The following is a 17,231-nucleotide window of genomic DNA, read 5'->3' as shown; positions in this document are numbered from 1 at the left end:
TGACCTACCAGCCACACGCACACACTCACACACACACACAGAAAGGCACTTAAACATGCCTCGGCTACAAATCATTATTGCTCAATGCAATCAATCATGTCTAATACGCTTTGGTAATAAGATGCCAACACACACTCACAGACACACACCAGCACACACTCGCACAACCAATCACAAAGTCAAATCGACGTCCCCCATTTGCCAAGTGCCCCGCTCTGGAGCAGACATTGAAATGCTTGAGCTCAATTCGAGCATATGTTAATTCAATAATTCCAGGCAATTTTCATATCAAATCATCATCGAAGGAGCCTCTGTCTGTGCGAGAGTCTCGACTTGGTTGTCAATCAGCCCCCCTTCCCACACACACACACACACCACCCCACCCTCCCCTCACCTATCGTTCGTTCTACAATAACATTAACATGAGTTACATGGGAAACGTTCGCAGCCCGAATCATGTAAATGGATCCATAGATGACGGAGAGATGCCATTAAATCACTTTAATTTCGTTTGATTCTCTTGTCTGACTTAGACCAACTCCCCAACCCCTGCTGACACTCCCCCTACTCGGTCTTTGCCTTTTGTAATTGCTTTTGCTTTTTGTTTGGTTTTGCTTGATTTCTGTTTCAGTCCTGTTGCAAACTTTTCCCTCACCATTGTTCGCTGTCTGACAAATTGTTGCTTAACTGAAATTTGCATACCACTTACACACACGCACTCTCACAAACACACACACACGCACCCACACACACACATGTTTCCTTATTTGCAAACTGAATTTTGCGTTTGTCTCCGCTGGTTTTTCGGGGGCTATTCAAAGCGTCGGCAAATCTTTGCCGCCGCCACAAAATCTTATGCTAATATAGGAAAATTTGAATTTTCAACCTTATTCTCTTTGTACGCATCGCAGAAAATGAAAATGGAGCGAGTGCTAGAGGATGGCAAGACTATTGAGCATATCGTTGCATACTTCTAGGGCTGGGCGAAACTCCGTTAAGTCGACTAAAAATTGTATCTATATGCAAGGAAATATTGCCCCATCTATGCGATTTGCTCCTTTCTCCAACAGGGCGAAGGGTGCAAGGATGTTATTAGTAGCACCTTGATAACTTACCAAGTTGTTTGGGTAGGCATGCCTGATTAGGAGATATCCTGTACAGCACAGCCAGAGCTCAAGGCTGAATTTTTAAAAATTACTTATTTCTCTCGGGCTTGTATCCAAATAGTGAAACCGTCTGTATATTTTTGTACTCTAATAGAGCCTACTTCCGGAATTGAGATATGGTCAAAAACAATATTTCAAATCGATGCTTATTAATTTCATAGAATTTATGTGATTTAGCGAATATTTGAAAAAAGGACTCGATCTGCACGAGTCATAGGAGGACTCAAGTTACAACTATAATGTATCTAGCTCATATAGTCTCTTTCAGGCGTCACTCAATCGATTCGGCTATTGATGCTGATCAAGAATATATATATACGTTAAACGATTCGAAAAGCTAACTTCTGTCTGTTATTACTTTTTGTACAATATCTCTGTACTCATTTTAAATAAAAAAAAAGGTATAATAAAAAATATCACATAGAGCAGAATATTTTAGATCCTGCAACTCAAGTCTCAAAAGCGGCTAAATCGGATCTTCTTTTTCCAAAATATTAGCTACAAGACCCCCATCCGACATGATGTCAGCAGATCTCAAATGTAATTCAGCTGATTTGTCCCCGCACCTCACCTAAATTTAACATCAGAATCAATCGCTTGCCGACATTGCTGTTGCCAGCACATAGTTAAACTTTATTCCCATTTCCTTCCGTAGATTAAAAATGTTCACAACAAGCAGGAAATTATATTTCACTAACTTAAGACTGGAGCTCTATATGTGAGGGGCTGGCTGCTTGCGACAGAAGCACAAGCAAGTCTGCGGCTTATGCAAAAGCAAAAGGGTTCCAGACAAATTGTTAGACACCCTTTAAAAAAGTGAACGGAAATAGCGCAACATTTTAAAGTTTGGACGGGCGCTGCATTAAAGGCCGAGACATGCCCCGGCAGAGCTGTGTCTCTACACATGTATGTAAATATTTATGCAAATGCGTTAATGGAAACTCACCCCAAACCTGGACGCGGACACGGCCAGGAAAGGGCCACGTGGGGGCGACGTGCGACGATGGCGACATGTTGATAGCAAAGTTTATGGCAGATACATTTCGCAAACTGCGAGATACACATGTGTTGCTCTGAGGTTGTCTCATTATAAAAACCTTACACCCGAACAATCAACGCCCGCTCGCAAAATTCATTAGGCAATGGCACGCACCTCCCCAAAAGCAAACAACCCTCCCCCAGCAGTAGCAGCAGCAGCAGTGGAGTACTCCCCTCGTCCCGCTGGCAGCACTTGAGCATATCAAAGGGAATATTAAGTGAACATTTTTACACCGAACGGAGGCTGTGCCAGTCCCAGCCAGCATCCGCTGTATGACTTAATAGCCAAATGTCATTCGCTACATTAACACTTGTATCTGCCGCAAAAGGGATAACCCGAAAGGTGTTGCCCAGCTCATTTGCACGGTTTGTCATTGCGGGTTCCAAAATTGAAACTAATTGTTTTGAAATTTATGCATTCCGCACCGAGCTGAGCACAAACTGACTTCATCTGCCCGCTTGGAGTTGTAATGCGATTCCCATTGCGAGCGTGGAGTTTGGGCATATGCGGCATTTGGTTCTGCGGCAGCTTTGGGGTTGTAATTTGCTGAGGACTCCGGGTCTATGGCAGCTTATCTCGGCGTAGCTTAGTTGGCTTTGGCTGCTCTTCTGAGTTGAATTATGAAAGAACTGCAGGACGGCCTAGAACAAATAGATTTTGTGTCTAATGGTGTGGAATGTAATGCTATTTTGGACATCGTTTTGAATGTGACAGATCATCTGAAACATCAATGATTTGTAGCTAGAAGGTGACAACTTGCAATCCTAAAGAACATAAAGTTACCGATAAGACTTTGTGTAATTAGATATTTGTGAGCAACTTTCTTTAAGTTAAATTCTCCAAAAAAAAAAAACAACTTGAAAGGCCTTCAATCAATTTTAATATTTCCTTTAAAAGATGTGATGACGCACTAAAATGTAAGCAAATGAAATGCACCAAGACAATAAGGCTTACATCTTTTTAAATAGGCTTGCAGCACTGGCTCTTGTTGCTGATTGTGTTTCACAACACTAGTGAAAACAATCAATTAATCATAAACGCAGATATTTTCAAAGTCTCGCACTGACACTAACTATTTTTTGAGTCGAGCAGAATGACTAAATATTCTTATATTACTTTTTAGCTTTGTGCTTTATCCGATTTGCTGCCCATCTGTTCTGCCGTTCGTAAATTCACAATTTGCTGCGGCGCTCTTGAAGCTAAAAACTTAAAATTTGAGGTATATACTTTGTATCAGGCCATTACCATTACTGTTTTTTTAACCACGCCCACTAAGGGCAGGCAAATCACAAAAAACTAAATTTTGCACAACTAGAGAGTCCAAGTGGGACACTTATTACCCTATCTAACTATTACAGTGTACCTACGCACACTGGGAGAAAGTCCAATATCTATTTAAAAATTTAGTTGGTAGCCGAAGTAAAGTAAAGTAAAGAAGTAGTTTGTTATTAGATCGATTGCAAAATTCTTACTTATTTACACAATTTTTAAAGATAGTTTTAAATGCCTCGATTTCAGTTAGGCGATACTCCCACACACACACAGGCTGTTTTATTTAATCCCAGCAATACATTTGATTATGTTCAAATTATAAGTGTTCATTGTTTAATGTTCTCGTTCATTATTCTTTATTGTTGTTGTATTGTCTATGCAAGTGCTTAGCGAGTACTTAAAATGTCCAGCAACGAGTGGCACTCACGCCATTTGCAGGTCCAAATCAGGTGCTAATTCACTTTTAGTGCATTTAAAGTTGAATAGAAAAGTTAATTACACAGTTAAGGCAGTTTCCTCTTTATTTAAACGGACGCGATTACGACTGATTGATAAGTATGTGCAAATCGTTAGACCAAAGGAAAAACGGCACAGCTGGCGATTAGGCATTGGTTATTTCTGTTGCGTGCCATGCGTATATAGCCCGAATCACCCCATTTGCTGCCCCAGGAGTTTTTCACCAGCCAATAGTCGCCCTCGCGGCTGTCATGCCCGTAGCCCACAACCAGAACGGCGTGATTCACTTGTTTGTTGCAATCCTTGTCCTTTAAAACGCCAGTACGATATTGCACAAAAGCCTGGCTAGCATGGATGAGCACCGAAATTGGACCCTTGTTTGCAGTGGCAACAGCCAAGTCCGATTCGTCGCCCTCCTTCAACGTCACGACGGCCCTGACTGTGGCTCCAACATGGCTCCGGTCGAAACGACAGTGTAGCTGACGACTATTATAGGGATAGGAGCTTTCGATATCGATGCCACCATTGTCCTGCACATACTTCAGAGCTTGTTGTGGCGATCCGCCATCGCAGCCCTTATTGCCATAGGGATACCGACTTGAGCAGTCCAACAAATTCTGTGTGGACAGCGACATCAGTTGCCGAGTCTTCGAGAAATGCTGACCCTCCAAGGTGCCCACTGCGGAGAACGCCCAGCAGGAACCGCACTTGCCCTGATTCTTCACTGAGGTGACTGCACCCTTCTCTCGCCAGTCGATGGAACTGGGTATTTCAATGTGTTCAGGTGCTGAATATATTATGTCTATATCGGATCTGGCATCCGTTAAATTGATGCTAGTTAGCATCAGGCTCTTAAATTCCTTGGGCAGCATATCCGTAAACTGATTCACGCCCATTTCGTAGGCCTCCTCTCCTAGGGCATAACGTATATTATGCTTATCGATCGTCTTCTTGTTATCATAGAAGATTAATTTGCGCAGCAACTCCTCTTCTTCGCTTTCGTAGCTCTTCTCGTGCTCCACCTTAAAGGTTTCCCACTCCGCCTCCAGCACGTCTGCGTAGGAAATGGCCTGAACGATACCGATAAGCGCCAGATATGCAATTACTGCCCTCATGTTGGACTGCAGCGGAGACCAAACATCAACTGAATTGAGCGAAATGAAACCCACACTTTTTATAGTAACTTTATAAGTCAAAATTATTGTTATCAGCACCGTGACCAACTCAAATGCAACTGACCCATCAATTCCAAGAAATTAGCAATAAATTCATGGTATTTATGGGTTAAATAACCGTTTCCGATGGTAGTGTATGTCAATAACTGGTACAGCTTTAGCTCGATAAGATAAAGCAGCTCGTTATATTATTTGACAAGAGTTCATCATCGTTGGTACAATGAGTTGATTTCATTTATGTGGAAGCTACACGCTGATATTTTCACACTAACTCAGCTCTAATAAGTCAGCAGCTTGTGGCTGGTTATTTATATATTTATTTTTCCTAAAGGGTCTCACATGGTGTGCAACAGCGACAAGAGTGTCAGCAAATGATTGCAAGTAACAAATAAAGCTAAACTTTAACGCCATATACACCCTATCCAGGCACGCCCCTGCTCTTCCAAAAAGGGGCGTCAAAGCAGCTGCTGCTGCAGCACACAAAAGTACGCGATGCATAATTTTATGTTTATAAGCATATTTTGTGTGTGAGAGCGAAGAGTGCCAAGAAAAAAGGCAGCAACAGCAACAACAGCTGCAAAACGAAAACAGGAAGAAATTACGGAAACAGGAAAACATAAACATGCTGCTGCCTGCCTAACTGCCCCCCACCCCTCCCCCGCAAAGCGTCGCCATTGCCACCGCGTCGGCCAAGCCGGCAATTTTTCCATAAATTATGAGCCTGGAAATATTTCAAGGCAGCCTCGTGAGTAGCTATTATGCGTGTGCTTATGCTTGTGTATGCGAAAAGCGTATTTGCATTCTTATAGAGACTGAAAACCTGAGAGCGAGAGAGAGATAGTCCAAGTCTAAGCCTGTATATTTATGCATATGCATGCCTTACCAAGAGGGAGGGGATAGGCAGCACTCGCTGGGTAATTGCCATCGCTCAGTGCACTGCACTTGAATTTCAAGACATTTATAAATTATGCAAGCAACAACAGGCAAAACAGAACCCCGTCAGCAACCTGACTCTGGAAAATTATTTAATTTAAGTATTTAAATAAGTCAACCTTTCACTAAACGAGCCTCTTAATTAGCGCAAGTAACTGAAAGCAGTTGTTTAAGCGAATATATCGTTAAATATTTTGCTTTTTTTACATTTCTTCCACCTTATCTTCTTGTTCATTTTAATGTCAATATATTTTCTATAATTTTCAGCATTATTTGCGCTGCACTTAAAGCTGTTTAGCTTGTGTTTGTGCATAATTTATAAATGCAAGGCATAACAACTGAAGGCAGTCCCTCATTTGGGTCCTTGCATACACATATTGTGGGTAAACCTAATACAACATTTTGTGCCTGCCGTTTAATTCGCGTTGGCATCGCGTTTCCAATGAACGAACGAATTAAAGGTTAAACGGGGCGTATGCGCAATTTAAAAGCGTTTAAAATGCCATTAACAAATGCTTTGGGCATATCATTTGATAATTTGTCGTGGGCTAAGCACCACAAATTGCGAATGTGTTTGTGTGTGCTTATGGCAATTAGTTAATAATTGCTTGGGCGTCATTGCAAATGCTGCAATGCCTTTAAAGCTTCAAGTTTCTCTCTTTAATTCCATTTCTTATTCAACTGTCAGCGCGGCAGAACTCAATAAATCAACAGCCAAATCGAGGCTCAATGCAGCAGGCAAAATCGGTTTTCCTCTGGGGCTATCGACTGTCATATCTCTCTATTTATTGTAGTAAAAATGTCAATCAATTGAATAGAACGGATTTACTCCAACAAACTCCCCACACACTCGCCCACACACAGACACAGAGAGACACACAAACACAAAGGTGCAGACAGCCGCATGCAAGATTCAAAAACTATATGGAAACGGGATACAACATATCCTTTGATTGACTGACTGACTGGCTGACAAACTGTTTGACAGACTGACTGATTGACTGTTCATCAGTTGCTTTACTATTGCAGCAATAGCCGGTCGTGTGACTGAACTCTCTGACTGGTCTCTGGTCTAAAGGCCCGGAATCGGGAAACGTGACTGAACCCGACGAACATGGACAGCAAACATTTCAATCCGATTTCCAGCAATTCCAATTCTGACGCAACACACACATTCGCAAAGCAATTTGCATATAAGCTGGCCGAAAAATAAAAGTAAGAAAAGCGAACAACAACATTTTCGACTGTTTATACACCCACAAATATACACACTCACACTCTCTCACACACACACACACACATGGCAACCATTTCCGTTTCCGCACGCTTGACGCTGGCAAAAGCAACAGAAACAACATATATGAAAACAATTCAAACACTTCAGTCTAGGCTTATCGACGGAGAAATACCCTGTATTGGGAGCCGTATATATATTTGCAGCTGTATAGTATCTCGATCTGTACTGGGCTATAAAATGTTTGATTGAATCAGCCACAAGAATCTAACAAGGAAAATGCCTGAAAACAAACATTAACTCACGAATAAAATCTACTTTGTGTAGGGTATTCAAATATGGCGACACCCGCATAGATTACAAAAAAAATTGAACTCTACACAAAATGAAGTTTGAGTCCGGGCGCAGTACAGCAAAAAGGCTGTTGCTGTTGTTGGCAGTCAAGGGGGCAAACCCTCCAAGCCCCCCTCCCTTGTTCCAGCAGCAAAGTTTGCCCTTGTAGCCGCCACCCTTTTGCGTGTGCCTTGGGCGTTGCCAAAGCGGCATTTAAAGAGCGTTCAACAGCAGGTAGCTTCAACCTGTAGCATCGGGTGGCTCAGGCTGGTGCTGGTGCCGCCAAAGGTATCCCGGCCAGATCCAAATGAAATCCGCGCCAATGTCACGTTTCTTGCGGCCAAGTGTTTGGCTCCCTGCACTATTTGCATAATATTTGCACAAATAATTGAATTTGTATTCTTAGCCCCTGCACGCTAAATTGTTCAACTGGAGTGAACTTTTTTTCTCTGCAAGGGGAAGTTTTGTCTGGTCTCTGACTGTGCAGATAATGGCAAAATTTTTAAGCGCCTGCAATTGAAGTTTTTGAATGCTTAACTTGCCATGAAATTGAACGTTCAGCGTGGCAGAGGTTCGTTTGTTTTGTCTAGGAAGTTCCGTCTGGTGTGGGTTTATTATTCGAATGCATGTGTTGACTTTAAAATATGATAATATTTTCGCAATGTCTGATTACAACTTTTGCACTCGATTCGAACTAGTTTATAATTTGATTTGAAGCTAAATGCTCTAACGATATGAATGTCCCGTCACATATATGAAACTCCCTTGGGTTAAATTCACAGCTGAACACAATTGAGTTAATAAATTGTCTTGGAAATTTAACCGAAATTCAAATCTCCGAAATGTTTCCACACGTGGATTTTCCGATTTAAAATTTCTTTAACACATATTCATTTATATTTGATTAAAGAAAATAACAAGGAATAATGTTGCAAAGGCAAGTGGTAGTAAAATACATATTATTTCCTCCAGCTGTAGACAGATACAAAGCCGCTTCCATTGCAACCACCATTTTAAAATGACTTTCCAGGAAGGCTTAATTCTTCTTAAGCATATAAATTTGATTAATGTTTTTGATTATTAGCTTCCATAAATTTCACACTTTCAAATACAAAAATTCCTGCAAGCCGTTTCTGGTGGCAAATACATCACAGCTAATATGTGAGTCCAACTGGTAGCAATCAGTCGTAAACTAACTGCTGCATACAAATGGGCTTAAGAGGCGCCGACAAAACTGCGCTACTTATCAAATCGATGCACGGGCTGCACCGCAAAGTTCATCGGGGAGCGCAGCTCGTATAAATGCGTTCATTTAACACGAAATGCAACTTAAGAGCTCGAATCAAATCAAATCAAATGCAATGTTGTCGAGTAGTGTAAGAAAAAATATAAATCGCTTAAAAGCGACAAATTCGCAGTGTGTCAGCGGAGCAGCCAGCGAGTCGTCGCCTGTTCCTGCTGCACCAGAAGCAGCGGCAGAAGTTGGTAAGTTGCTCATACGCCACGTTGCACTTATTTCATGCTGAGACTGCGACTGACTGGTGGGGGGTATGTTATAGGTAATGCACTGCCTGCAGCTGCTGCAGCAACTGCGAGTGCTGCAGTCAGCGACTTTGCGACGTTGACTTAACTTGGCAGGGATTTACGGCAACGCTTCACGGAGCTGCGACACGAAGCTTGCAACGTGGAACATGCAGCAAGGGAGTATGTTTCTTTTTTTCTCTCTCTCTCTCTCTCTCTCTCTTTCCATTATTAGGTTGAAATAGTCGCAGGCTAAATAAATCCACGTCGCTTAAGACGACGCCATGTGGATAAAGGGACAACGAGACTGCCGCGCTGCGTGTGTGTGTGTGTGTGTATGCGTGTGTGTGTGTGTACGTGTATGCGTGTCTATTCATGTATTTCATTGCCTGGCATTTAAGTTTAACGTTGATGCATAGCATTCTGCATAATTAAAATGAACAACCAACAAGAATAGTCTCGTATATCCACAAAGTATATCACTCCACTCACACATGCACCCAGCTTTTATATATGTGTGTGTGTGTGTGTGTGCCTGACAGCTTGCACGCTGTGTACATGTCGCTAAATTGTTTTAAAACCGTCAGGATTGTTTATTTTGAGTCGAGCTTTTTAAAAAGTTCTGTTTTACATGGAGTATTTCTTTATATTTTTACTGTAGCTATCTAGTTTTATGTAAGTACTGAGATTCGCACTCAATTGCGGAAAATAGGTGGAAAACAGTTAAATGCAACTTTTTGTTTACCATTCGATCAACTTGAAATTTGTTTCCAAAGAACTTTCTAATAATTATTTCAGAGCAAGGTTTTAGGTTCTAGCTCGTATCCACAGATCTTTATTAAAATTCATAGAGGTCACATCCAACGCTTGATCTTTCGATCGGATTTAAATTTATTTTCTAAGCTGTAAAAAAGAAGTGAACGAATTCTTAGCAAAACTGTGAAAAATTGTGGTTAAACGATTAATTGAAATATTTCTGTTCTGTTCACAATTTTAAAAATAATGATTAAAAGTTTGTTTTGAGTTGCACAGGTGAGTCGAGTTGCGGCTAGATTGTTTATTTATAGCTATAAAATAAAAAGACACTTGGTCTTTTACAAGAGTAGGTAATTCCCGCTAGTATTCAATATTTCAGTTATACCCATAGAATGTGTGCTTAGTTTATATCCATCCTCAATTCCATTTATTATCACTAATGCGTTTTTTTACTATTCTCTTGCAGAGCCTTCGTGGACAACACGCATCTGCAGACGCTCCACCTGAACTTCAATCCGCAACTGAGCGACATACCCATGCGCCTGTTCCAGGGCAATCCCAACATACTGGAGGTGTACATGCAGAGCAACAGCCTGCAGACACTCTACTCGGCCCAGTTTCCGGTGGACCAGCTGCAGAAGCTATACCTAGGCGACAATCCGCTGCAGTGCAACTGCTCGCTGCTCTGGCTGTGGCGCCTCGTCACTGGCAACTTTGAGGGCTCTGATCCGCCGCTGGAGCATGCGCCAGGCGGAGCCGTGGCCGCGCTGGCCAAGGAGGCATCGCTCGTCAGAGAGGAGGACGACACGACGCTCAAATCGGATGACGGTGTATCTGCCCTGGCGGCCTACATAGCCGAGCAGCACATTGCGAATGCGCTGCAAACCACCGAGCCGAGTGCGTACGAACAACGTCTGGAGGCTGCCGCTAGCTCCAGCTCGAGCAGCAGCTCGGGCTATCTGCGCATGGATAAGCAGCAGATCGGCTGCGACATCTGGCGGGACGCAGTCCGCACTCGCCGTCAGCTGCTGACAATGAGCGAGGGCGAAATCACCTGTCCGGCGCACATTGTGACCGTGGTGTGTGCGGTGATCACCAGCCTCCTGGTGCTCATGATCGGCGTCAGTGTGCTTTACTATCTGCGCTTCGTGAAGCGCCGGCGCAAGCTGCTGCACGAGCGCGGCCCGCTGCGGACCAGCAAGAGCATCATCAATGTGCACGACCGCATACTGCAGGGTCATCATCAGCCGCTGGGCGGCGGAGCGGGCATGAGCATGACGCTGGGCGGCTCCGGTGCTGGCGGCTTGGGCATGGCGCTGAACTATCCGCATCATGCCCAAACGCTGCAGGCGCATCATCACTACCATCAGGCGATGCCGCTGCAGGCGCATGGCGGGGGTGGGCATCACGAGTATCAGCAGACGACGCTGCCCCAGCTGGACAAGCTGGAGCTGGAGCGCTATCTGGCGGCACAGACCATTGCCAACGAGTACCGAGCGCTCAAGCCCTGGGAGCTGCCCGTCAAGGAGGCAGACGATGAGCCGGAGCATCTGTACGAGCGCTTCGATCACTACGAGTACCCGGATACACACACCATGACCAAGCTGAAGCAGGCGGCCGCGCTTCAAGGCAGCGCTGCTTCGGCAGTTGCATCCGCCGCTGGCGCTGGCGCTGGCACCAAGCCACATGTGGTCTACGTATGACGTGGACGTGGCGGTGCTGGCGTTCAGAGGCAACAGAAGCAGCTGGACTTGGGCATGGAACTGGTGGGCCTAGGTCTGACCAACAACAACTATCGCAGCTATGCGCAGTGCCAGACCAAGGACAGCGACCACTTTTGAAAACAGGGAAATTCGCAGCGGATACGTGTGTGCACCACTCAAAAATGAGTTTAGGTTTTTTGTTTAATTAAGATTATGTTTAGATGTCCTTAATTTTTGAGTTTAGGTTCGAGTTTGAGTTGAAAACGTGAATTTGATAACTCGCAACAAAGTTTAACAAGCGTCAAATGAAACAAGGGATATATCTACGTGTATAGCAGCATACTATATTATTATTAGCATTTAAATATATAATATATATATATATATATATATATATATATTGAATAACTAAACCTAACAGATATGTCATATTAAGTACTAAGCTAACATACAAATTCAAAGAAATATTAATTAGCGATAGTTGAAATTCTCTCTATTTCTCACTCTCCCACAGCGAAAGTAAAGCTAAGCAAGAAATCTCCACAAGGAGAAGCCCACTCATAGTTAAAGGCATTCAGCATTCTAATGATAAATAGAATATAGTTGTTAGGCGCATTAAACAGAATTTAATAAACATAACTAGAGAGCGTAAGGAACGACAATTGCATTGCAAAGAGCGTGAAGAGTGCAACAAATAACTTAGTTAACTATTTATTCTTAATTCGTATTTCATTTGTTGTACACTTTTGATACAACCACAATGTATATTCGAAATTTTTGATACAAACTCTTAAGTTTCGATTTAGGTTCTTAGCTTGACCAAGCATTAGTTGTGCTAGTAACTAAATAGAATGTATTTCAATATTGGCAACTGCTGCAAAACGGGGACCAAAAACAGTCCATTTTTCAATATTCCGATCCAGAAACAAAGCGCACACGAATATTATGCCTGAGAAATGCCAGACGAAGTTTAGTTACATGCAGCAGCTAATGTCGCACTCAATTCTAGCAGATTATTTTCGAAATTAAATGAATATATATATTACAAAAATAAACACAAATAAGATGACAATATATAAAAAGTGTAAACTTAAGCAAAATTCAATTTAATATATTTTATTTTTCGGAGTTGCGCTGTGCAGCGCTCAAACTCAAAGTTGGCCTAATACATAATCAAAATTGATTTGTAAATAAATATAAACATAAACAAAAAAATAAAGTAAATCTCGACTCAAGCACAAACTAAGCATATTTTGCATACATTTTGTACATAATTTATTCTTACATTTAAACTTAGTCAAACGCAAAAATGTATATTAATAAAATGTGAAAAAGTGAAAAAGCCAAGATATAAAACAAAAATAAAATACCACGATGCGCATATGAAAGCAATTTTTTGAGCAATTAAATTAAAAGAATTTACAATTTGTTGTTATTTTCAGTTCTTTAGCTTGCGAAATTTGTTGGCACAATAATTTACCCGTAATTGCATGCGTGGACAGCAAAGCAAATAGAAGCCCCACTGGAACTACAATTTGCATAAAAATTGTTCCGAATAAATAGAAAGACAAAACAATCTGAAATCAACAAATGCATATAAAAATAAACAACATAAAATAGAAAAACCATAAATTAAGGTGAAATCAAAAACAGAGAGCTGAGCAAATGCAACTAAAATGCATTTGTTTGTTTCAGTGCGAGGAGAATTGAAACATAAATAAAACCATCAAATGTGTGTGTATAAAACGGTAGCAGGCATGCGTAAGTTTAAATAATAATATATGCTAAAGTATTTAATTAAATTATATATATGATAGACACTGGAAATTGCGGCAACAACAAAATTCACATACACAAATACAAACAAAATGTTATTTCTTATACGAAGACTGAAGAAAACGATGATGCAAAATAAAAATTAAAAAAAAGCTAAGAAATGCAATAACTAAATGGGTTTTTCTTTCATGTTCTGGCTTTCCACAGCAAGAAAATATTACTTAGGTCTGGGGAGAGAGCCATAAGGTTGTTGTGATTAGAGTTCATCCTCGTAAGGCTCAAAAACCACACTCATGATTGGCTATACATGAAATAAGTCTTTGACAATAAATGATTTAATTTTATTTTCTTGATGCTCTTAAGAGATAAATTCTAAAGCACTTTAAAAAACACATATATATATTTTTATTTATTGCAAACGTACCTTAGAAGATTATTATTATTTGGAAAAAAAAAAGTTCTATGATTAAGCAACTAAAACTTTCACTAGCACAGGTGATTGACCAAATCCAAATCATTTCTAAAGCTGTTTCGGGAATCCCACTAATGTTTTTGATAAACAAATTTAACTCTTTAAGATTGGACTAAATCAGAGTGCTTAATTGCAATCGAAAGTGTTGTAAACTGCGCAAAGTACATAAGAAGTAATACAGCTGTAGCAAATCGCCCATTGAAGGGCCCAAGTAATATGTGTGCATAATAAATCACAGGGAATTATGGGCTGGCCTCCTTTGCTGTTCATTTGTAGTGTTATTTGCGACAACTTTACTCAGAATGTGGGTGAAAGAAAGGCAGAAAGTAAGGCAAACAAAGCCATGTTAAGCAAATAAAGTACTTGTTTTGCTGAAGAAGTGACCAGAAAAATTTTCAGAAACAGAAATAAACTGCACGAGAAATGACATAAATCTAGCACCGAAACAAGTGCTACGCAGAAAGTAACTTGAAACGCCTACGAAACACACACGCACACGCACTCACACTCACACACACACACACTGAGAGCAGGGCAAACACAACAAGTGCGCAGAGGCGGGCATAAGCTGATATGTGGCACAGCAAACACAAGTAAGTTATATATTGCAACAACAAGGGCGGAATCCAGAGTTACTTGGTCAACATTTGTTTGAAGGAGTCCGAACTGTTTCTCACAGCTTAGCACACTTACGGCATGCTGCCCAACAAGTTTAAATGGTCATTTCGATTTTGGAAAAATTAATAAAATGTTTACTTTACTCTTAACAATAACTTTAATAATTGTATTATCTGTGACAACTACTGTGAAAAACTCTTCAACATTTTTCCTTCATACAGATCCTTGAGCTTACATGACGCATTGCCTTAGGCTGAAACCAGCTTAAAAAATACAAAAATAAGTGCTAAACAAATTGTAATATGCAAAAAGGGAAAAAATTGTAACGAAGATGAAACACACTAGTTGTCAATGGAAATCACATAAACTGTGTTGAATGTTGGTTAAAAGAGCCAAAAAAAAGTTAGCCAAATTAAAGCAATACCATTTTATAATAACACATTTTTTATGTGCTCACTGCAATAGATGACAGCATCTGGAAATTTTAATCTCCGCCTAACAAAGGTCAGAGATTAGATCAACTTCATCAGCAGCCGACAAGCTGATATGGCATCCCTTGCAGTTTTAGGTCTCAATCCTCTTCATTGTAAATATCCCATCATTGTCAATATCTTTCAATGTAAATACCGTACAAGCTACAAAACACTATATATATACCCTTTATTCACAGTCTTTCGCTTGGTAGAGATCAGAAGGTACTGATCGATTCCATGCAAAGAGAATTTCAATAAAATTATACATTTATGACTAAATTGGTTTTGCATTTAATAATTTAGTTTATAATGTAGTTCCGACCGGTTCTTACCCAGCAGAATTTAGAAATAAGCACAGATCGTATAACATTCTGATGCACATTTCATGAAGCAACTGAACTACCCTCTGTAAGGGTATACCGAAATACTTGGAACAACAAAACACGCCTCAACAAAAGGGCAAACAATGACAAGAACAAAAAAAGACGACACACAACAGAGAGGGGCTCAACAGTTTAGTAAATAAATCTGCATTGCTCTCTAAATAATTAACAAGCCCGAGGCCCGCGACAAGACCCAATTCGCAACCCCTGCAAGCATTCACTTTCATTTAAAGCGAATCCCTGCCGCACTCATTGAGTTATTCAACCCGACGAGGGGTGCTTCGAATGAGCACAGAAACTGCGGGTGCGTTGGCTTTGAATGATTGCAGCGCAATTTGTTTGGCCGGGCCTCACAAATCCCACGGACTTGGCATCACACCTGCGTCTGCGTCTGGCTGGTAAGTGAAGAGCGCGTTGGGCCTGTAAGTTATAGCAAGTAATTAATATTATCATAATGCATATTCGAAACAAGGCCCATTTGTTTCTTTGACTAAGTGAAAACGTTTTAGAGAATTTCTTTTACGCTTGTGCTGCATACGCGAACGCCCAATAAGTCATAAAGTGCAGAGAACGTTGACGAAATCTACGAATGGGCGCCCATTAAGTGCAGCCCCAAGATGCGTGCCAGGCCATCTTTACGGCCAGCTCCAGTACGATCCTAGCCAGTACGGCCAGACCGTAAATATCTGTCAGATACCGCCGGAACATTTGAGTTACGATTGTGGCAGCATTTTAATTGCCAGCGCGGCCATTTAGGAATTTGTGCCGCACTAAGATATTCGGTATAGGTACCATTCGCTTTCGTCTACAGATACAGCTACAGCCAAAGATACAAACGCACAGATACTGGCCATGGTTAAAGCTGCTAATATGAGTACAAGTGCATGCATATAAATTTAAGTGATGTTGCCGCATAAATAATTTAATGGCCCCGAATTTTGTTAAAAGATGCGCTAACTGCCAAACGAAATTGGCCGAAAAAGATTGCCTTTTTCGCCAAATGGGCGCAGCGAACATTACGCAACATTTTATCGATAAAATGAAATAGGGCTCTTCAGAGAGAAATAGCACCCAACTAATATGAGCTTTACTTATTTAAATTAATTACATACATATGTATCGTTGTTTTTCGCATGAACAAATTTAATATTAATTATAAGTATTTTAATTGTTAGTCTATATTTGTTGCACTGGAATTTCCTGGAAATAGTCACAAGAAAAGAAAAAAAGTTCAAAATGAAAATAAAAAAAAAAGTATTATAATTATTTATAAAAGTTAAGTGGATTTGAAACTGTAGTATTCCAATAAGCTAGTGTTGCAGAGCGGCACGAATATAAGCTAAATATAAGTAGATTGCAATTAGGCTAAGCTGGTCACACTAAAATCAAAGAATGACGCGGGGTAACGCCTAATGAAAATACGTAATTTTGTAAAAACAACGAGATTTCAATATAAAACAATTAATTTGCCTTGTTGCTTCTCAAGTACTTACAAATTTCACGTCAGCCTATTAATTCTGCTTTGAAAAGTCTCTTAAATTGTGTTTTTACTAAAGGCAACCTTTTAGCTGATGTTGTATAGATAAATTTAATAAAATATTATCCCAAACCTATCTAAAGGTTTTTTAAATTAATTAAATACAAACATTTTCCTTCAGCATGCTTTACCCAAACAAAACAAATACACACACTTTTGCTCAGCTTTAGCTTGCCAAAATGTATTTAAAGCAGGACTAAGCAAATTGTTGGTTAGCATGTCCTGCTGCTAGCCCGTCTGTCGGCTTTTAGCTCAGCTCGCCCCACTCAAAAATGGCGAGAAACTAATTCGCATGCATTCGTAGGGCAACCGCAAACTGTTTTCGCTTATCTTGGGGTTTTTGTTGTGAATTATAGCGGTGGCATTGCCAAATAAAGCGGCCAA

The 17,231-nt window shown here is 40.8% G+C and overlaps 2 protein-coding genes across 3 annotated transcripts in view; one reads left to right on the top strand and one right to left on the bottom strand.

Moving 5' to 3' along the window:
- Positions 1-12,834, top strand: part of Fili (Fish-lips) — a 104,268-nt gene extending 91,434 nt beyond the window's left edge. For both annotated transcript variants that reach the window (XM_064695948.1, XM_064695949.1), the window contains one exon: positions 10,352-12,834. In XM_064695948.1, coding sequence (XP_064552018.1) covers positions 10,352-11,588 — 1,237 coding nt within the window. In that variant the 3' untranslated portion in view covers positions 11,589-12,834. The remainder of the gene's footprint in view (positions 1-10,351) is intronic.
- Positions 3,807-5,087, bottom strand: LOC135437869 (cathepsin L-like). Its single transcript, XM_064695947.1, has one exon. It carries the CDS (start codon positions 5,046-5,048, stop codon positions 4,047-4,049), a length of 1,002 nt encoding a protein of 333 aa, XP_064552017.1. The 5' UTR covers positions 5,049-5,087; the 3' UTR covers positions 3,807-4,046.
- Positions 12,835-17,231: the final 4,397 nt, after the last annotated feature.

The sequence above is a fragment of the Drosophila montana genome, unplaced genomic scaffold, assembly GCF_035044405.1.
Source record: "Drosophila montana isolate Dmon_TW-CO22-7 unplaced genomic scaffold, ASM3504440v1 contig_3833_1, whole genome shotgun sequence".
Classification (NCBI taxonomy): Eukaryota; Metazoa; Arthropoda; class Insecta; order Diptera; family Drosophilidae; genus Drosophila; species Drosophila montana.
Note: the sequence above shows the minus strand (reverse complement) of the source record. Positions and strands in the feature narration are given on the sequence as shown.